This window comes from Dryobates pubescens, chromosome 12 (assembly GCF_014839835.1).
Source record: "Dryobates pubescens isolate bDryPub1 chromosome 12, bDryPub1.pri, whole genome shotgun sequence".
NCBI classification, from domain to species: domain Eukaryota; kingdom Metazoa; phylum Chordata; class Aves; order Piciformes; family Picidae; genus Dryobates; species Dryobates pubescens.
In genome coordinates, this window is record NC_071623.1 from 4,511,400 (window position 1) to 4,532,284 (window position 20,885).

Consider the following 20,885-nt stretch of genomic DNA (forward strand, 5'->3'; position numbering starts at 1 on the left):
AGCACCAGCCCCTGCACAGGCACCAGCCCCTGCCCCTGCACAGGCACCAGCACCAGCCCCAGCCCCTGCACAGGGACCAGCACCAGCCCCTGCCCCTGCACAGGCACCAGCACCAGCACCAGCCCCTGCACAGGGACCAGCACCAGCCCCTGCCCCTGCACAGGCACCAGCACCAGCCCCTGCCCCTGCACAGCTGAGTCCAGCCTGTGCCCCAAGGCTCTGGGTACAACTTCCCTCTGCACAGCACCACTGCAGTGCACACAGCACCACAAGGAGCCCTGTGCCCTCCAGCAGCTGAGCAGATCCTGCAGGAGGGCTGCAGAGGGACTTCTCATGAGCCAGGCCAAGGGGGAATGGTTTGGAGCTGAGGCAGAGCAGGGGCAGAGGGGAGCTGAGGAAGAAGTTGTTGAGGGTGAGGGTGGTGAGAGTGTGGCACAGGCTGCCCAGGGAGGCTGTGGCTGCCTCCTTGCTGGGGGTGTTGAAGGCCAGGCTGGATGAGGCCCTGAGCAGCTGAGTGGAGCTGAGAGGTGTCCCTGGGCACGGTGGGGAGCTTGGGGGAGCTGAGCTCTGAGCTCATGGAATAACAGAATCATCAGGGTTGGAAGGGACCTCAGGGATCAGTTCCAACCCCCCCTGCCATGGGCAGGGACACCTCACACTACATCAGGTTGCTCACAGCCACATTCTGCCTGGCCTTAAAGCCCTCCAGGGATGGATCTCTTCCAGCCTGAGCCATTCTGTGATTAATGCAGAGCTGTGCAAACTGCTTCTGAGCCAAACTGAGCTCCTCCTCTGGCCAGGGTGAAGCTTGCCTGGAGTGCTCCCTGGGGGAGGAGGGTGCCCTTGAGGTGAAGAATCACATCTCAGAAATCAAATTCCAGTGATCACCTCTCATTGCACAGCAGGAGGGAAGCTCAGCCCAGAGGACAGAGAGCCATCCCCTCTCCTGCTCTCTGTCTCACAGAGGTGCTGCAGCACAGCCCTGAGGGTGCCATGCCCTCAGCAGAAGAGAAGAGGCAGCGCTGCAGGGCCCCAGCTGCTTCCACACAGACAGGAGTGGTGCCACAACACCAAGCTGTGATGTAGAAGCTATTGGCTTATGGAGATGGCTGCCAAAGGTCACATCTGATAGCAGCCAGCTCCAGGAGCCCTGCAGTATTTACATGTCTGAAAGGGATCTCTTAATGGATTGAGTGTCCCTGAGGAAAACAGACCTGGAGCCAAGGGGAAGCCAGGCAGAGAGGGTGGAGAGGAACAGAGCAGGAGAGGAGAACAGCCAAGGGAAAAGGCAGAGTGGAGAATGCCTGAACACACTCCCAGAGTCATGGAGTCACAGAGTCAATAAGGCTCTGCTGCCTGGCCCAGATCAGAGAATCACAGAATCAATCAGGTTGGAAAAGACCTCAGGGATCATCAAGCCCAACCTGTCACCCAGCACCTCATGACTAAACCATGGCACCAAGTGCCACATCCAGTCCCCTCTTGAACACCTCCAGGGATGGGGACTCCACCACCTCCCTGGGCAGCACATCCCATGGCCAATCTCTCTTGCTGGGAAGATCTTTCTGCTCACCTCCAGCCTAAACCTCCCCTGGCACAGCTTGAGACTGTGTCCTCTTGTTCTGGGGCTGGGTGCCTGGGAGCAGAGGCCAACCCCCACCTGGCTACAGCCTCCCTTCAGGGAATTGCAGAGAGCAAGAAGGTCTCCCCTGAGCCTCCTCTTCTCCAGGCTAAGCAACCCCAGCTCCCTCAGCCTCTCCTCCCAGGGCTGTGCTCCAGACCCCTCCCCAGCTTTGTTGCCCTTCTCTGGACACCTTCCAGCAGCTCAACATCTTTCCTAACCTGAGGGGCCCAGAACTGGACACAGGACTCAAGGGGTGGCCTAAGCAGTGCTGAGCACAGGGCACAAGGACTTCCCTGCTCCTGCTGGCCACACTCTTCCTGATGCAGGCCAGGATGCCCTTGGCCTTCTTGGCCCCCTGGGCACACTGCTGGCTCCTGTTCAGCCTACTCTCACCCAGTCCCCCCAGGTCCCTCTCTGTCTGGCTGCTCTCAGCCACTCTGCCCCCAGCCTGTAGCACTGCCTGGGGTTGCTGTGGCCAATGTGCAGCACCTGGCACTTGGATGTGTTCAATCTCCTGCCCTTGGCCTCTGCTCATCTGCCCAGCCTGGCAAGGTCCCTCTGCAGAGCTCTCCTGCCCTCTAACAGATCAACTCCTGCCCCCAGCTTGCTGTCAGCTGCAAACTTACTGCTGATGGACTCCATCCCCTCCTCCAGATCATCAATCAAGATATTGACCAGGCTGGGGCCCAGGAGGTGGAGGGCAGAGGAAGGATGCAGAAAGCAAAGCCTTTGGGTAAGGGCACTGTGGTTCTCCATAGAGCAGCTGGCCCTGTGGGGTGCCCTCCTTGGGGTCAGGCAGGTGTGTGGCACCATGCCCTCTGCAGGAGGGCAGCCCTTACCTTCTCCAGCATGGCAGAGGTCACATCAATGTTGGGTTTGGATGGGTAGGGAACGGTCAGGGGATACAGATTGGTCCAGAACCTGCCCCACATATCCCCTGCAAAGAAAGAGAGCAACAGAGGAGGGTTTGAAATGCTTGCCCAGGGCTTTCCACGGGGTCAGGACTGTCTGCCACTGGGCAGTGGCACACAGAGGGACCCCTGGGCATGGCACCTGCTCTGAGCCACACGTGGAGGGCAGCGGCTCTAGCAAGGCAAGCACAGGTCAGGCTCAGGTCAAGGATCCTTTTGCTCCCCAAGATCAGCCCTTATGTACCAAACTGCCCCAGCACTGATGGTGGTCAGGGCCATTCACAGCTCAGCACCCCTTGGTGTGGATGCCACTGCCATGTTCAGCCACATCACAGCCATGGCAGACTGAGCCTGCAGGCTTTGACAGCACGCTGTGGGAGGGGGGCAGGAGGGCTTACAGGGAAAACCTCAGGTCCCTCTGAAACACCCATGCTAAGGAGGAGAAGGGCTGCAGAGGGGAGGGAAGTGTCCCAGCCCACTGCTGGAGCTTTAGGCTGGGTGCTGGCAGCCCCAGTGAGGACATCTGCCCTCTGTACCTGCCCCTGCTGCCCAGCACCTCTGCCACCCCTGCCAGCACAGCTCTGCATTTGCCCTCTGCTCTGTAACCTGGTTGTTAACACCCTGCCTGAAGAGGCAGATGGCTCTGTCCCCGTGTGCCCTGAAGGGGACTGTGCCCTGTGCAAGGCCAGGCTGGTGTGCCCTGGCCACATGGCCATACCCAGGAGGTGAGCAGGGATGCAGCCTGTGGAGCTGATGAGGTCTGGGCCGTAGAGCTGCCCCAGCCGGTGCCTGACGTAGGCATGGAGCTGCTGGTACAGAGGCTTGATCTGCAGGCAGAGGAGGACAAGCAAGCTAATCATTTTCTCTTTGCTCTGCACCACTGCCCCCTTCCCCCCTCCCTCAACACAGAGCCCCCAGGGTGTCTCCAACCACATCCTCCCAGCAGCAGGTGAAGGCAGCCTCAGACCTGCAGCTGAGCTCCCCAGGGCTCGAGTCCAAACCCCAGCCCCACGAGTGCTGCTCAGCTGCGAGGCAGGGAGCAGTGCCAGCAGGAGGTGCAGAGTCTCCAGGCTGCCACACACCCCGTGGGGAGCAGCCCTGGGCCCTGCCTAGAGGAGAGGCATGGAGCTGCAGGGCTCCCTCTGCCCCAGCCCCTGGCACAGTGCCGCCCAAGGGCACTGCAGAGATCAGTGCTGGGCCCCAGCCTGCTCAATATCTTGATTGATGATCTGGAGGAGGGGATGGAGTCCATCAGCAGTAGGTTTGCAGATGACAGCAAGCTGGGAGCAGGAGTTGATCTGTTAGAGGGCAGGAGAGCTCTGCAGAGGGACCTTGCCAGGCTGGGCAGATGGGCAGAGGCCAAGGGCAGGAGATTGAACACAGCCAAGTGCCAGGTTCTGCACATTGGCCACAGCAACCCCAGGCAGTGCTGCAGGCTGGGGTCAGAGTGGCTGAGAGCAGCCAGGCAGAGAGGGACCTGGGGGGACTGGTTGAGAGTAGGCTGAACAGGAGCCAGCAGTGTGCCCAGAGGGCCAAGAAGGCCAAGGGCATCCTGGCCTGCAGCAGGAACAGTGTGGCCAGCAGGAGCAGGGAGGTCATTGTGCCCTGTGCTCAGCACTGCTCAGGCCACACCTTGAGTCCTGTGTCCAGTTCTGGGCCCCTCAGGTTAGGAAAGATGTTGAGCTGCTGGAAGGTGTCCAGAGAAGGGCAACAAAGCTGGGGAGGGGTCTGGAGCACAGCCCTGGGAGGAGAGGCTGAGGGAGCTGGGGTTGCTTAGCCTGCAGAAGAGGAGGCTCAGGGGAGACCGAGCTGCAGAGCTCAAAATGTTCTGTGTGTCTCCCCCTGTCTGTTAGCCCTGGGGGACCTGAGATCAGCCAGGTTGGGGTTCAGAGCCTCTTTTCCCCTGGCAACACCAACATGTGATGCCCAGCACCACCAAACCCACCCCTGGGGCCCAGGGGGGGGAGCTTGCCCCTGCCCCTACCTGCTCAAACGTCCTCTCCACGTCTTCCATCAGCTGGTCACGGCTGTACCTGTACTGCTCTGGGTACTCCACCTCGTAGTTGGCTCTCCAGTAATCCCCATAGTCCGAGTAGCCTGGCAAGCAGAGGAGGGGCAGGGCAGGGCGGGGGGCAGCGCTGCGGGCGGCAGCAGCAGGGCAGCTCCCTGCCGGCAGCCCTGCGGGCCGGCAGCCCGGCGGACCGGCAGCCCGGCGGACCGGCAGCCCTGCGGCAGCCTGCGGACCGGCAGCCCTGCGGACCGGCAGCCCTGCGGCAGCCTGCGGACCGGCAGCCCTGCGGACCGGCAGCCTGCGGCGGCGCAGCGCAGAGCGCTCTGGGTCCGGGGAGCAGCACAGAGCTGCCCCGGAGCTCTGTCCCAGCGGCAGGCAGGGCCAGCAGGGGTAGAGTCAGAACAGAACTAGAACTAGAATTAGAACTAGAATTAGAATTAGAACTAGAATTAGAATTAGAATTAGAATTAGAACTAGAATTAGAATGAACCAGGGTGGAAAAGACCTCAGAGATCATCAGGACTAACTTATCACCCAACATCATCTAATCAGCTAAACCATGGCACCAAGTGCCTCAGCCAGGCTCTTCCTAAACACCTCCAGGGATGGTGACTCCACCACCTCCCTGGGCAGCACATTCCCATGGCCAGTCTCTCTTGCTGGGAAGAATTTCTTCCTAACATCCAGCCTGAACCTCCCTTGGCACAGCTTGAGACTGTGTCCTCTTGTTCTGGTGCTGCTTGCCTGGGAGAAGAGACCAACCTTGCACCAGGGGCAAGGGTTTGAAAGGAGAGCAGAGCAGATGGAGATTGGCTGTGAGGAACAAGTTCTGCCCCAGGAGGCTGCTGCCACACTGCCACAGGTTGCCCAGGGAGGTGCAAAACACTGCTCCTTGCTGTGTAGGAAGGCTGAGCTGCTGTGCCAGCTGTGCCAGCCCCTGGCATGTGTGCTCAGTGCCCCAGCTAGAGAAGAGGAAAGAAAGCTCTGACTTACCATTGAGCTTGGCAGCCTCATTCTCCAGTTCAACATACTCCTCATACAAGGGTCTCATCATCCTGCCCACCTCAGCTCTCCAGCCTTCCCAGGCCCACAGCCTCTCATGGTAGTCCCAGCTCTCAGCCATGATCCTGTCCAGCCCTGCCAGAACAAAACCAGGAGGCCTGGAGCAAGCAGAATCTCTCCATTTGCCTGTGGCTGCAGGCAGTTGAGCCAGGGGGAGACTGGCAGCAACTAAGGAAATAAAACCCTTTGCCTTTGCTCAGCTCAAGCATCCCATAATTGTATTGCACCCCTTCCTGATTCAGGGGCTTCCCTTCTGCTCTTTAAGAGACATGGAGCAGATCACAGGCCCTCAAAGGGTCTCCCTGCAGCAGCATCCCTTCAGCTGGTAGCTTTCCTGGGACTGGCCTCAACACAGCACTGAGGCCAACAAGACTGAGGGGCAGGGGCAACAGCCAGGCTCTGTGTGAGGTGCCAGGCAGGCTGGCACCCAAGCTGAGCAGTGTGAGGTGGGTGAAGCCCAGGGGCCAGGCAGGCTGGCACCCAAGCTGAGCAGTGTGAGGTGGGTGAAGTCCAGGGGCCAGGCAGGCTGGCACCCAAGCTGAGCAGTGTGAGGTGGGTGAAGCCCAGGGGCCAGGCAGGCTGGCACCCAAGCTGAGCAGTGTGAGGTGGGTGAAGCCCAGGGGCCAGGCAGGCTGGCACCCAAGCTGAGCAGTGTGAGGTGGGTGAAGCCCAGGGGCCAGGCAGGCTGGCACCCAAGCTGAGCAGTGTGAGGTGGGTGAAGCCCAGGGGCCAGGCAGGCTGGCACCCAAGCTGAGCAGTGTGAGGTGGGTGAAGCCCAGGGGCCAGGCAGGCTGGCACCCAAGCTGAGCAGTGTGAGGTGGGTGAAGCCCAGGGGCCAGGCAGGCTGGCACCCAAGCTGAGCAGTGTGAGGTGGGTGAAGCCCAGGGGCCAGGCAGGCTGGCACCCAAGCTGAGCAGTGTGAGGTGGGTGAAGCCCAGGGGCCAGGCAGGCTGGCACCCAAGCTGAGCAGTGTGAGGTGAGTGAAGCCCAGGGGCCAGGCAGGCTGGCACCCAAGCTGAGCAGCCCTGTTGGAGCTTTGTGCTCTCCAGGTGGCAGACAGCAGCTGGCTGGAGGCCCCTGGCCATCAGGGCGCAGTTGTGCCGTGGCTAAGATCTGGCCAGGAGGATGCCCAGAGGGAAGCTGCTGCCTGCCCTCGTGCAGCCTGCAGCCAGCCTTGGGCCATGTGTCTGTGAGGCTGTGCCCAGGCTGGGGCAGGCAGGGGATGGCAGCCTGCAGCCAGCCTTGGGCCATGTGTCTGTGAGGCTGTGCCCAGGCTGGGGCAGGCAGGGGATGGTAGCCAGCAGCCAGCCTTGGGCCATGTGTCTGTGAGGCTGTGCCCAGGCTGGGGCAGGCAGGGGATGGCAGCCTGCAGCCAGCCTTGGGCCATGTGTCTGTGAGGCTGTGCCCAGGCTGGGGCAGGCAGGGGATGGCAGCCAGCAGCCAGCCTTGGGCCATGTGTCTGTGAGGCTGTGCCCAGGCTGGGGCAGGCAGGGGATGGCAGCCTGCAGCCAGCCTTGGGCCATGTGTCTGTGAGGCTGTGCCCAGGCTGGGGCAGGCAGGGGATGGTAGCCAGCAGCCAGCCTTGGGCCATGTGTCTGTGAGGCTGTGCCCAGGCTGGGGCAGGCAGGGGATGGCAGCCTGCAGCCAGCCTTGGGCCATGTGTCTGTGAGGCTGTGCCCAGGCTGGGGCAGGCAGGGGATGGCAGCCAGCAGCCAGCCTTGGGCCATGTGTCTGTGAGGCTGTGCCCAGGCTGGGGCAGGCAGGGGCTGGCAGCCTGCAGCCAGCAGCCAGCCTTGGGCCGTGTGTCTGTGAGGCTGTGCCCAGGCTGGGGCAGGCAGGGGATGGCAGCCAGCAGCCAGCCTTGGGCCATGTGTCTGTGAGGCTGTGCCCAGGCTGGGGCAGGCAGGGGCTGGCAGCCAGCAGCCAGTCTTGGGCCGTGTGTCTGTGAGGCTGTGCCCAGGCTGGGGCAGGCAGGGGCTGGCAGCCAGCAGCCAGCCTTGGGCCGTGTGTCTGTGAGGCTGTGCCCAGGCTGGGGCAGGCAGGGGCTGGCAGCCAGCAGCCAGCCTTGGGCCGTGTGTATGTGAGGCTGTGCCCAGGCTGGGGCAGGCAGGGGATGGCAGCCAGCAGCCAGCCTTGGGCCGTGTGTATGTGAGGCTGTGCCCAGGCTGGGGCAGGCAGGGGCAGGCAGCCAGCAGCCAGCCTTGAGCCATGTGTCTGTGAGGCTGTGCCCAGGCTGGGGCAGGCAGGGGCTGGCAGCCTACCTGGCTCCAGCAGCAGGCACTCGGAGGTGGTGCTGCCCCTGCAGACGGTGCCGGTGCTGTAGATGGTGCTCATGGTGTTGAGCACGGTGCCCAGCTGCAGGGGAGAGGTGAGGCATTAGAAACCTCCCTGGGCAGCCTGTTCCAGCCCCTCACCATCCTTCACTCAAGGAGTTTTCCCTCATGCCCAACCTGACCCTCCCCTGGCACAGCTTCACCTCATTGCCTCTCCTCCTGTCCCTGGGTGCTTGGGAGAAGAGTCCAACCCCAGCCTCACTCCAGCCTCCTTTCAGGGAGCTGCAGGGAGCAATAAGCTCTGCCCTCAGCCTTCTCCACACTTCACCCCCCCAGCTCCCTCAGCTGCTCCTCCTATGATGCCTCCAGCCCCCTCCCCAGCCTGGTTGCTCTTCTCTGGCCACTCTCCAGCCCCTCAATGTCTTTCCTGTGCTGTGGTGCCCAGAACTGAACCCAGTGCTCAAGCTGTGGCCTCCCCAGGGCTGAGTCGAGAGGCAGCAGCACTGCCCTGCTCCTGCTGCCCACTCTGGTTTGATGCAGGCCAGGATGCCCTTGGCCTTGCTGGCCACCTGGGCACACTGCTTCACATCAGAACTGTGTAGGTCTGTCAGTGGAAGAGGCAGTTAATGACCAGCTCTAACCTGGTCTCGGCCAGCATTAGAGTTAAGTGGGCACCCAGGAACATTTCTGTATCAGGGAAGAACATCTAAGTGTTGCTGTGGGCTGCCCTCAGCCTGTGCAGCACCTGACTGCCCAGGGAGCAAACCTCTCCTTCAGCCCCAGAGGCTGTTCACCAGGAAACTGCCAGTGCCTAGGCAGGGAGGGCACTGAAGGAGCCAGAGACAGCATCGCCAGCAGGGCACTGCCCTGCCTCAGGGTGAAGGGCTGTAGGAACCCTCAGCATTCCCCCAAAGGCACAGCCTGCCTCTCCAGAAAGACCTCTGATGGGGGTCAGAGAGGGGAGCCAGGCAGCCCTTTGCTTACCTGACCTTTGCAAAGGAGCCTCAGGATCCTTCTGGAGCCAGGGCTGGAGGATGCCCTTGACTCAGTGCTGAGCTTCACGTGGGGCTCCAGCAAAGGGAATCTGACCTAACCCTTGGCTGCTTGGCTGTGAATCCCTCCTGAGTCTGCAGAGCTGCTGCCTGCAGCAGCCCCCCAGAGCCATTTTCCATGCCAGGAGCCTGGCAGGGGGAATGGCAGACCCCACTCTGACCCTTGCTACAGCCTTCAGCAGCTTGCTGAGGGAGGAAGCCACCAAGCCTGCCCAGCTGCACAGAGCTGTCCCTTCCTGTCCCAGGGTGACAATGCAGCAGGTGCTGACAAAGACTTCTGCCACTTGCCTGACTCACCCAGGGCCCTTTCACCTGCCTCTCCCAGGTCACTGCCCTAGGCTTGGGCTTAGCCAAGCACTTAGCACAGGCCCTCTTGTGCCACCCCTGCAAGGCCAGCTCTGAGGTGTGGCTGCTTCCCATTCCTGGCAGGGGTTGCGTGGCAAAGCTGCTGCCTTGAGTGAGAAGCAGCTCCCTGTGCCAGGGCAGCTCTCCTCTGCTGCTGAGAGCAGCACCAGGAGGTGCAGGCACAGGCTCCATCCTGATGCCAGGGGACAGCCCAGGCCGGGCGGGATGCCGCGGGCGCCGTGCCCGGGGCTGGGCTGGGAGGCAGCTGCTCTCCCCTGGCAGGAATGAGCTGCATTCAGCTACTTACTCTGCTGTACTTTTCTGCTGAGAGCACTGATGATCCTCTGTCCTGGAGAGCCTGGATCTGGAGCCTGATGAGAGCATCCTGGATGCTGGGCAGTGGGAAGCTGCTGGCATTGCTGGAGGCCTCGCTGTAAAACGCTGCCCACCTGGCAGCAGCCTGGTTCTGAAAGGTTCACACAAGCAAAGGGAAGTGCAGGAGCCTGGCTCAGCCAGGGGGCAAAAGCCTCCCTTCCAGGGAGAGCCTGGGTGCCTCCCAGGGCTGCCTCCTCACACTGTGCTTGCTAGGATCCAGCTCTCATGCCCTGGCTGTGTGCCCTGCCGCTCTGGATCACCACATCATCCTCCCCTACTGCTCCTCTTCATCCAAGGACTCCCAGGAGACCTTCTGGTGGCCTTCCAGGGTCTGAAGGGGGCACCAAGAAAGCTGGGGAGGGACTTCTGAGGGGGTCAGGGAGTGATAGGACTGGGGGGGATGGAGCACAACTAGAAGGGGGGAGATTGAGATTGGATGTGAGGGAGAAGTTGTTGCCCATGAGGGTGGTGAGAGCCTGGCAGAGGTTGCCCAGGGAGGTGGTGGAAGCCTCCTGCCTGGAGGTGTTTGCAGCCAGGCTGGAGGTGGCTGTGAGCAACCTGCTGTAGTGTGAGGTGTCCCTGGCCATGGCAGGGGGGTTGGGGCTGGCTGAGCCTTGAGGTCCCTCCCAACCCTGACCATTCTGTGGTCCACCTGTGCCTAGCAGCAACCAGACACAAGCCAGGGCACACTTCTGCTCCCGTGGCAGTGACAGACAGCAGCCAAGGTGCTGCTGCTGGGGCTTTTCCCTATGCAAAGAGCATTTTCTCCTCCATCTATGGCAAATAAAGCATTTGGGCACAGGAGGCTCAGGCAGGTGCCCACACTCTCCAGGGTCTTGCTTGCTCTTGCTCTCTGCTCTGCTGCAGTTACCCTGGCACAAGGAACTCGCACACAGAGTGCAGTGCACAAGGCAGCCCCACAGCAGCAACAACACCTGGATGTGAGATCCTCTCCTTCTCCTCTTCAGTGTGTTTGGACACAGCTCAGCAGAGCAGCACCCATCCCCTTTGCAGCAGCAACAGTGCTCCTCAACCTGGCTCCTCGGTCGTGCTCAGGCCAGAGCTCCGTGGCTTGTGGAGAGGGCACTCAAACCCCCTCCCTGCCGAGGCCACAGATGTCATCTGGCGCCTGCAGAGCTCTCTCAGGAGCACTTCAGCCCTGTGCCACCCCGTGCCAAGCCTGACACTTGATCCAGGGCTGTGCCTGGGCTGCCCAGCCCCGTGTGGGACAGAGCCACCCCCCCTGCTTTAGGCTCTGCTGGAGAGGGACAGTGGCAGACACAAGGCAGCCCCATCCCTGCATCTCCCCCTGCCCATGCAGCCCCTCTGAGGGAGGCTTTCCAACCTCTCCCTCTCACAGGAGCAATCAGCCCTGCTGCTCCTGCTGCTACTCAACAGGCAAGAGTCTGCTGAACACCCAGCTCTGTGTAAATCTGCTCCTGGACTCTTGTCCTGAGCAGGGATGGGGAAGTGTCTTAGGAGCAGCAGAGCAGAAGATGAGGCTCTGGGGCTACAAAAGCCAGGGGAAAGGAGCCCTCTTGCTGCCTGATTTTTCCCTGACTAGAGGAAGTGTCTGGGCAGGCAGAGGAACAGTTACAACCTCTGTGGCTCAGTTTACAAGGAGGATGGATGGGCAGGAGCCAGGAGGGACAGCACTAATTAACCTTGCTCCTCTAGCAGGAAGGCAGGAGGGGAGGGGGTGGCTTTACTGCCACTGCTGCTGGGAGAGCAGGCAAGAGGAAACCTCCTCTCTGAGTGCTGGGCTGATTGGGTCCTCTCGCTGCTCTCTCCCCCTGGAGTCACCTCACTGATGCTGGAGGTACTGCACAGGCCTTGGAGACGTCACAGCTGAAGTCCCTGCTGCCTCAGGGAGCACTCCAGACTGACAGTCACTGCTCCTCCAGATCTCTTCCAGCAGCTAGTCCTTAATCAACCTTGCTTTAATGAAGGACTGCCATCATGACTTAATTAAGCTGTAAGGCCACCAAGTGGAAGACTTCCAGCACAGGGCAGAAGTAGAGGCAGGACATTCTGGGTTGCTCCCCTGATGCTTGATGTCCTTGATGCTCCCTATTATTTGTCCTCTGAAGGCTGAGTTCACTCTCAGACCCTCAGAGCTGCACACTTGGAGCTGCTTTGGTGCCCTCTGAAAGGCTCCAAGGCTGTGAGAGGCTGGGCTGAGGCAGGGCAGCAGCAGTCACCAGCCAGGGCATGGCTGGCTGCTCTGGGTGCACACAGCTCTTGCCTGGAGACCCTGCTGGCTGGGACAGCCTGGGCTGGGGGCTGGGAAGCAGGGAGAGCTGTGCTGCAGGACAGTGCAAGCACAAATAGCATAGCAGAGCATAGCATGGAATAGAGCAGGAGAGAGAGAAGAGAGGAGAAGAGAGGAGAAGAGAGGAGAAGAGAGGAGAAGAGAGGAGAAGAGAGGAGAAGAGAGGAGAAGAGAGGAGAAGAGAGGAGAAGAGAGGAGAAGAGAGGAGAAGAGAGGAGAAGAGAGGAGAAGAGAGGAGAAGAGAGGAGAAGAGAGGAGAAGAGAGGAGAAGAGAGGAGAAGAGAGGAGAAGAGAGGAGAAGAGAGGAGAAGAGAGGAGAAGAGAGGAGAAGAGAGGAGAAGAGAGGAGAAGAGAGGAGAAGAGAGGTAGAATAGAGTAGAGTAGAATTAACCAGGTTGGAAGAGACCTTTGAGATCACCAAGTCCAACCTAGCACCCAGCACCATCTGATCAACTAAACCATGGCACCAAGTGCCTCATCCAGGCTCTTCCTAAACACCTCCAGGGATGGGGACTCCACCACCTCCCTGGGCAGCACATTCCCATGGCCAATCTCTCTTGCTGGGAAGAACTTCTTCCTAACATCCAGCCTGAACCTCCCCTGGCACAGCTTGAGACTGTGTCCTCTTGTTCTGGTGCTGGTTGCCTGGGAGAAGAGACCAACCCCTTCCTGGCTACAACCTCCCTTCAGGGAGTTGCAGAGAGCAAGAAGGTCTCCCCTGAGCCTCCTCTTCTGCAGGCTAAGCAACCCCAGCTCCCTCAGCCTCTCCTCACAGGGCTGTGCTGTGGTCTTCCCTGCAGATGGGAGCTGGATAGGTCCCAGAACGCTGCTGGCATTTGCAGATCCCTGCTCTCACTTCACCTCTCCCACTTCTTCCCACTCCAGGCAGTTCACCAACAGCCCTGACTGTGAGAGGAGTGATGGGAGGCAGAAGAGGGAAAAGTCCTGCACTGGGGAGAGGCTGTGGACCATGACCTAAACCCATGAGCAAGCATCTAACAGACTGCCTGCCTCCAGCAAGTGCTTGCACCTCCAGGGAGAGGTGCAGCAGCTCCAGCAGCAGAGGAGAGAGCACACTGCCTGTGCCAGTAACAGCCCAGTGTTGGCTCAGCCTTACAGAAAATGGGAGACCTGACCTCACCTGGGCCAAGGTTTGCTTCCCACTCCCTGGTGTGCAGGGAAGCACCCAGCCCAGGCCTTGGGAAAAGGCCATGCCCTGGGCTGTGCCCTCTGCAGCAGAAGCACCACAGTGGCAGGCACTGGAGGTGGAGGACCTCGAGCCAAAGGCAGTGTCCCTCTCCATCCAGCTCAGATTTGGTGGCTCTTCCCTTTTTTGCCTTGCCCTTCCCCTCCACTCCCCTCCAGTCCCCAGGGTGGATCAAGGTAAGGGCTGGCCTCCATCCATCACTCCTTTTGTAGTGTGAGGGCAGCCCAGGCACCAAGCTTGGGCTATAGAAAGTGGTGGTGGCCCAGATATCTCTGGAGAGCCACCAGTGTCTTACAGCAAGCTCCTCCACCTAGCACCACAGGAGGTTAGGGGTAGGAAGGGACCTCTGAAGGTCTTTGAGTCCAACCCCCTGCCAGAACAGGACCATAGAATCCAGCACAGGTCCCACAGGAACACATCCAGACAGGGCTGGAAAGGCTCCAGAGAAGGAGACTCCACAACCTCTCTGGGCAGCCTGCTCCAGGGCTTCAGGAGACTCCCAGTTGAGGTGGAACCTCCTGAGACTCAGGCACGACTACAAAGCAGCAGCACTCCAGCTTCAGACCACATCTGTGGAGCCAAAGGAAGCCAGGAAGCAGCTGCCAGAATCCTCCAGCAGCATAAGCCCCAGGATAAAACCATAGAATGAATAAGGTTGGAAAAGACCTCAGAGATCATCAAGTCCAACCTGTCACCCAGCACCTCATGACTAACCAAGCCATGGCACCAAGTGCCACATCCAATCCCCTTTTGAACACCTCCAGGGATGGGGACTCCACCAGGGTGAAAAAGACCTCAGAGATCATCCAGTCCAACCTATCACCCAACACCATCTAATCAGCTAAACCATGGCACCAAGTGCCTCACCCAGGCTCTTCCTAAACACCTCCAGGGATGGGGACTCCACCACCTCCCTGGGCAGCACATTCCAATGGCCAATCTCTCTTGCTGGGAAGAACTTCTTCCTCACCTCCAGCCTAAACCTCCCCTGGCACAGCTTGAGACTGTGTCCTCTTGTTCTGGTGCTGCTTGCCTGGGAGAAGAGACCAACCCCCACCTGGCTACAACCTCCCTTCAGGGAGCTGCAGAGAGCAGTGGTGTTCCATGCAGTTTAAAATCCATACCAAGACCTGCACAGCCATCAGAGGGAGCCTCTGACTGTTTCAGGGAGCAAGCACCAAGCCCCCTGGCCAGCCTGTACTCCACTGCCAGGGACCCCTGAATGGCACAGCACCGGAGATGACCTTCACCTGACAGGGTGCAGCACTCACCATTCGCTGGGCAGTCTCCTCGGTGATGTTGGTGTTGTAGCTCCAGGAGGCAAGGGAGTTCTCGTAGCTGAGCTCCTCTGCCCTCCTGCTGAAGTCTTCTAGAAAGAGTCTGGCTTGTTCTGTGACATCCTGAGGGGCCACAGCGGCGCCCAGAGCGCACAGGAGCCAGAAGCGGACCAACATCTTCATGCCTGGGCCGAGAACCTCCCGGCGGAGCAGGGTTTGCTTCTGTGGCTGGGCTCTGCGGGGTCAGCCCTCCAGCATGGCTGGGGTGAAGCAGGGAGGCTGCACCCCGCTGCCAGGCCCTTTTATAGCTGTCACCCATCGTGGGGGAGAGAAGGGGAAAAGTTGTTTTCAGGAGGAGCCAAACAAACAAAAGTCAATTATTAACTGGGGGGGAAACACAATCGCTGCTGCCACTTTATGGCCTCCTTCTGAAAGGCTTGGCCTTTGGGTTAATGTTTCCCAAAGGAGCTGTCGATGACACAGCTGAGCCACCTCAGCCAGGGACAGCTCCCAGCCTCAGAATCCTTTAGCAGGTCGCTGATAAGCCGGAGGAAGACTCAGGGGCTTCACTGAAACACCAAGGCAGGAAGCGCAGCTGCCGGGCAGGAAGGAAGCCCAGGGAGCCTGGCACAGGATTTGGGTGAAGGAAGCCCAGGGAGCCTGGCACAGGATTTGGGTGAAGGAAGCCCAGGGAGCCTGGCACAGGATTTGGGTGAAGGAAGCCCAGGGAGCCTGGCACAGGATTTGGGTGAAGGCTTAGGGCCACCTCTCAAAAGGCTCTGCAAAGACATTAGCACCATGGGATGGGCTGGGTTGGAAGGGACCCCCAAAGGGCAGCCAGTCCAACCCCCCTGCACCCAGCAGGGACATCCTCCACCAGAGTAGGTTGCTCACAGCCTTCTCCAGCCTCACCTTCAACAGCTCCAGCCATGGAGCCTCAGCTCCCTCCCTGGGCAACCTGTGGCAGTGTAGCAGCAGCCTCCTGGGGCAGAACTTGTTCCTCACAGCCAATCTCACAGAATCAGCCAGGTTGGAAAAGACCTCAGACATCATCAAGTCCAACCTATGACCTAACACCCACCACCTCCTGACAACTAAACCATGGCTCCAAGTGCCACATCCAAGCCTTTGTTGAGCACCTCCAGGCACAGGGACTCCACCACTTCCCTGGGCAGCACATTCCAGTGGCCAATCTCTCTTGCTGGAAAGAACTTTCTGCTCACCTCCACCCTTCCCCTGGCACAGCTTGAGGCTGTGTCCTCTTGTTCTGGTGCTGCTTGCCTGGCAGAAGAGACCAACCCCCACCTGGCTACAGCCTCCCTTCAGGGAGTTGCAGAGAGCAAGAAGGTCTCCCCTGAGCCTCCTCTTCTCCAGGCTAAGCAACCCCAGCTCCCTCAGCCTCTCCTCACAGGGCTGTGCTCCAGACCCCTCCCCAGCTTTGTTGCCCTTCTCTGGACACATTCAAGTATTAATCTGCTCTGCTCTCCTTTCAAACCCTTGCCCCTGGTGCTGTCCCTGCAGGCCTTTGGGCACAGTCCCTCTGCAGCCTTCTTGGAGCCCCTTCAGGTCCTGGCAGGCTGCTGTGAGGTCTGCCTGGAGCCTTCTCTTCTGCAGGCTGCACACCCCCAGCTCCCTCAGCCTGTCTCCACAGGGGACATGCTGAAGCCCCTGATCATCTTTGTCTCCCTCCACTGGAGCAGCTCCATCAGGTCCATGTCCTTCCTGTGCTGAGTGCTCTGGAGCTGGCCACAGTGATGCAGGGATCTGGAGAGCAGAAGGCCTTTCCAAAGCCTCAGGGATGCACCAAGCCAGATTATTTCAATGTCCTCATGGAAAGGTCAAAAAGTAGCAAGAGACCTTGTGGGGCCACAGCAGCTGGCAGAGAGACCTAATCTGAGCTACAAACCAACTGCATCTGAGTGCTCAGGCGATCACTACAATGACTCCAGGTTAATCCCTCAATACCTTTGGCAAGCCAGCTGGGAGCCCAGCACTCACTGCACATCCAGGGAGACAATCAATGCAGGAATTAGCTCTGGAGAGGCAGCTTGGGCTGAGTGGTATGGAGCAGGCAGTGCCTCAGGGCTTCTCAAGTCAGCCTGCTGCTGCCCATCATCCCTTGGCTGCTTGGCCTTTCTTTGTTTCTTGCAGGGGGAGGCTTTTGGAGAGGCAGCTCTGCAGCCACACACAGGGGGCTGGTGCTCAGCACCAGCAGAGCTGCTTCAGAACCGCTCTGAGTCTTCCTCAGTGGGAGCAGCAGCAGCCAAAAGCCCCTGGATTGCCAAAACCCAAGAAAGGAGCTGCAGCCCTCTCCTCTGAGATGGGCAGCACAAAGCACAGCCTTGGCAGGGCTGCCAGCAAGGGGCACTGCCAGCCAGCATGGACAGGAACAGGCAGCTTGAGGAAACATCTTGATCCAGTACCTTCTGACAACCCTGTCCTGGGCACAAGTGACCTCCAGTACCTTCTGACAGCCCTGTCCTGAGCACAAGTGACCTCCAGTACCTTCTGACAACCCTGTCCTGGGCACAAGTGACCTCCAGTACCTTCTGACAGCCCTGTCCTGAGCACAAGTGACCTCCAGTACCTTCTGACAACCCTGTCCTGAGCACAAGTGACCTCCAGTACCTTCTGACAGCCCTGTCCTGGGCACAGGTGACCTCCAGTACCTTCTGACAGCCCTGTCCTGGGCACAAGTGACCTCCAGTACCTTCTGACAACCCTGTCCTGGGCACAGGTGACCTCCAGTACCTTCTGACAACCCTGTCCTGGGCACAGGTGACCTCCAGTACCTTCTGACAACCCTGTCCTGGGCACAGGTGACCTCCAGTACCTTCTGACAGCCCTGTCCTGCATCTACCTGAATAGAATAGAATAGAATTGAATTGAATTGAATTGAATTGAATTGAATTGACCAGGTTGGAAAAGACCTTTGAGATCATCCAGTCCAACCTATCATCCAGCACCATCTGATCAACTAAACCATGGCACCAAGTGCCTCACCCAGGCTCCTCCTAAACACCTCCAGGGATGGGGACTCCACCACCTCCCTGGGCAGCACATCCCATGGCCAATCTCTCTTGCTGGGAAGAACTTCTTCCTAACATTCAGCCTGAACCTCCCCTGGCACAGCTTGAGACTGTGTCCTCTTGTTCTGGGGCTGGGTGCCTGGGAGAAGAGACCAACCCCCACCTGGCTCCAACCTCCCTTCAGGGAGTTGCAGAGAGCAAGAAGGTCTCCCCTGAGCCTCCTCTTCTCCAGGCTAAGCAACCCCAGCTCCCTCAGCCTCTCCTCACAGGGCTGTGCTCCAGACCCCTCCCCAGCTTTGTTGCCCTTCTCTGGACACCTTCCAGCAGCTCAACATCTTTCCTAACCTGAGGGGCCCAGAACTGGACACAGGACTCCAGGTGTGGCCTGAGCAGTGCTGAGCACAGGGCACAAGGACTTCCCTGCTCCTGCTGGCCACACTCTTCCTGATGCAGGCCAGGATGCCCTTGGCCTTCTTGGCCCCCTGGGCACACTGCTGGCTCATGTTCAGCTTCTGTCCACCAGTCCCCCCAGGTCCCTCTCTGCCTGGCTGCTCTCAGCCACTCTGACCCCAGCCTGCAGCACTGCCTGGGGTTGCTGTGGCCAATGTGCAGCACCTGGCACTTGGATGTGTTCAGTCTCCTGCCCTTGGCCTCTGCCCATCTGTCCAGCCTGGCAAGGTCCCTCTGCAGAGCTCTCCTGCCCTCTAACAGATCAACTCCTGCCCCCAGCTTGCTGTCATCTGCAAACTTACTGCTGATGGACTCCATCCCCTCCTCCAGATCATCAATCAAGATATTGACCAGGCTGGGGCCCAGCACTGCTCCCTGGGGCACACCACTAGTGTCTGGCTGCCAGCTGGATGTGGCACCATGCACCAGGATGGTCTGGAAGGTTGGCAAGAGAGTGAAGACAGTTTGTGCCCCAGCTGAAAAAGGAAGCAGCAGACAGCTCAGCCAGGGAAATGCAGACATCTGAAACAGGGAAATCCATTGCAGGCAATCCAAGGCTCCGTGGAGGGCAGGAAGAAAGCCTTTGGGTTTGGGTGACAGAGGAAGAGTTAAAACCTGCTCTCAGTCAGATGTTGTTGGTGTGCTGGCAGCCAGCCTGCCTGGCTTGAAGCAAAGACAACAACTTCAGTTTGCCACTGAGGCAGCAGAAAGGCTGCAGGCAAGCTGATGTGCTAGCACAGGCTTGATCTCTTCCAGTGTGCCACTCCTCCCCTCGGGCCTTCAGCCTGAGCTGTGGCTCCTGCTCCATGCTCCCACTCTGGCAGTCCCCAGGGCCCAGGTTACCTAGCACCAACCTAAGCAGCTGCCTGCCAACCTTCAGCTCTTCCAGAGCCTCATCACTCACGTTACTGGCTGAGCTGCGCTGTGAAACCAGGGGCTGCAACAACAGAGAACCGCATTTAGGGCATGCCTGAACTGGCAAGCACTGTGCTGCCTGCTGGGCACCACACAGCCTAAACCCGGCCCCGAGCACCATGACTGGGGCATCCTTCCGGGCAGGAGCGCTGCTGGGGCTCTCTGCCGCACTTCATCACTCTGCCCAGCGCATCAGAGCCAGGCACAGGGTGCCCGGGCTGCAGGGAGCGCTCCTGCAGGGCTGCCCGGGGCGGAGCGGCCGCGGCCAGCCCACTGCCTGCGCAGGGCTGCGGCCCCCGCTGGCTGCCCGAGGAGCGGCCGGCAGCAGTTAAATACCTGGAAATCCTCGCTCGGAGGGCTCCGTAAAGCGGCTTTGAGGAGGCAGCGGCCGGCCCGGGGGTGGACTTCAGCCCCGGCGCGCATGGCCCCGGCGGGGCGGCGGCGCCCGGGCAGCGCTGCCGCACATGGGCACCGCCGGGGGCAAGCCCCGATCCGCTTCCTGGTGCCTCCAACGGGGGGCTGGGTACAAAGGCCTCGTAATCCCCCGAGTAGCCTTTCTCCCACATGACTGACTCCTGTGCACGCATGACATCGCCTTTGCCGCCCTGGGAGCCCTCCTGCCCGCGCTGCCCCCGCCGCGGCGCCCGGACCTTGTACCAGCGGCGCTGCCCTGCCGCCCCAGAGGGGCTTTGGGCACGGCGGCTCTGCCCTGCTGCCAGAGAGGGGCTTTGGGCACGGCGGCTCTGCCCTACCGCCCCAGAGGGGCTTTGGGCACAGAGGCACTGCCCTGCCGCCACAGAGGGGCTTTGGGCACGGCGGCGCTGCCCTGCCGCCCCAGAGGGGCTTTGGGCACCGCGGCACTGCCCTGCCGCCCCAGAGGGGCTTTGGGCACAGAGGCACTGCCCTGCCGCCCCAGAGGGGCTTTGGGCACCGCGGCACTGCCCTGCCGCCCCAGAGGGGCTTTGGGCACAGAGGCACTGCCCTGCCGCCACAGAGGGGCTTTGGGCACGGCGGCGCTGCCCTGCCGCCCCAGAGGGGCTTTGGGCACCGCGGCGCTGCCCTGCCGCCCCAGAGGGGCTTTGGGCACAGAGGCGCTGCCCTGCCGCCCCAGAGGGGCTTTGGGCACCGCGGCGCTGCCCTGCCGCCACAGAGGGGCTTTGGGCACAGAGGCACTGCCCTGCCGCCACAGAGGGGCTTTGGGCACAGAGGCACTGCCCTGCCGCCACAGAGGGGCTTTGGGCACAGAGGCACTGCCCTGCCGCCACAGAGGGGCTTTGGGCACGGCGGCACTGCCCTGCCGCCACAGAGGGGCTTTGGGCACGGCGGCTCTGCCCTGCCGCCACAGAGGGGCTTTGGGCACAGAGGCACTGCCCTGCCGCCACAGAGGGGCTTTGGGCACAGAGGCACTGCCCTGCCGCCCCAGAGGGGCTTTGGGCACAGAGGCACTGCCCTGCCGCCCCAGAGGGGCTTTGGGCACGGCGGCTCTGCCCTGCCGCCACAGAGGGGCTTTGGGCACAGAGGCACTGCCCTGCCGCCACAGAGGGGCTTTGGGCACAGAGGCACTGCCCTGCCGCCACAGAGGGGCTTTGGGCACAGAGGCACTGCCCTGCCGCCCCAGAGGGGCTTTGGGCACAGAGGCACTGCCCTGCCGCCACAGAGGGGCTTTGGGCACAGAGGCACTGCCCTGCCGCCCCAGAGGGGCTTTGGGCACGGCGGCGCTGCCCTGCCGCCACAGAGGGGCTTTGGGCACAGAGGCACTGCCCTGCCGCCACAGAGGGGCTTTGGGCACGGCGGCGCTGCCCTGCCGCCACAGAGGGGCTTTGGGCACAGAGGCACTGCCCTGCCGCCACAGAGGGGCTTTGGGCACGGCGGCGCTGCCCTGCCGCCACAGAGGGGCTTTGGGCACGGCGGCACTGCCCTGCCGCCACAGAGGGGCTTTGGGCACAGAGGCACTGCCCTGCCGCCACAGAGGGGCTTTGGGCACAGAGGCACTGCCCTGCCGCCACAGAGGGGCTTTGGGCACAGAGGCTCTACCCTGCCGCCACAGAGGGGCTTTGGGCACGGCGGCTCTGCCCTGCTGCC

General features: G+C 60.8%; 1 protein-coding gene across 1 annotated transcript in view; it reads right to left on the reverse strand.

Moving 5' to 3' along the window:
* Positions 1–14,586, reverse strand: part of ACE2 (angiotensin converting enzyme 2) — a 39,874-nt gene extending 25,288 nt beyond the window's left edge. The window contains exons 1-7 of the mRNA XM_054165934.1: positions 14,404–14,586; positions 9,586–9,744; positions 7,870–7,963; positions 5,540–5,683; positions 4,520–4,632; positions 3,254–3,362; positions 2,464–2,561 (exon numbers count right to left, since the gene is read on the reverse strand). Of these exons, the coding sequence (XP_054021909.1) occupies positions 2,464–2,561; positions 3,254–3,362; positions 4,520–4,632; positions 5,540–5,683; positions 7,870–7,963; positions 9,586–9,744; positions 14,404–14,586 (900 nt within the window). The remainder of the gene's footprint in view (positions 1–2,463; positions 2,562–3,253; positions 3,363–4,519; positions 4,633–5,539; positions 5,684–7,869; positions 7,964–9,585; positions 9,745–14,403) is intronic.
* Positions 14,587–20,885: the final 6,299 nt, after the last annotated feature.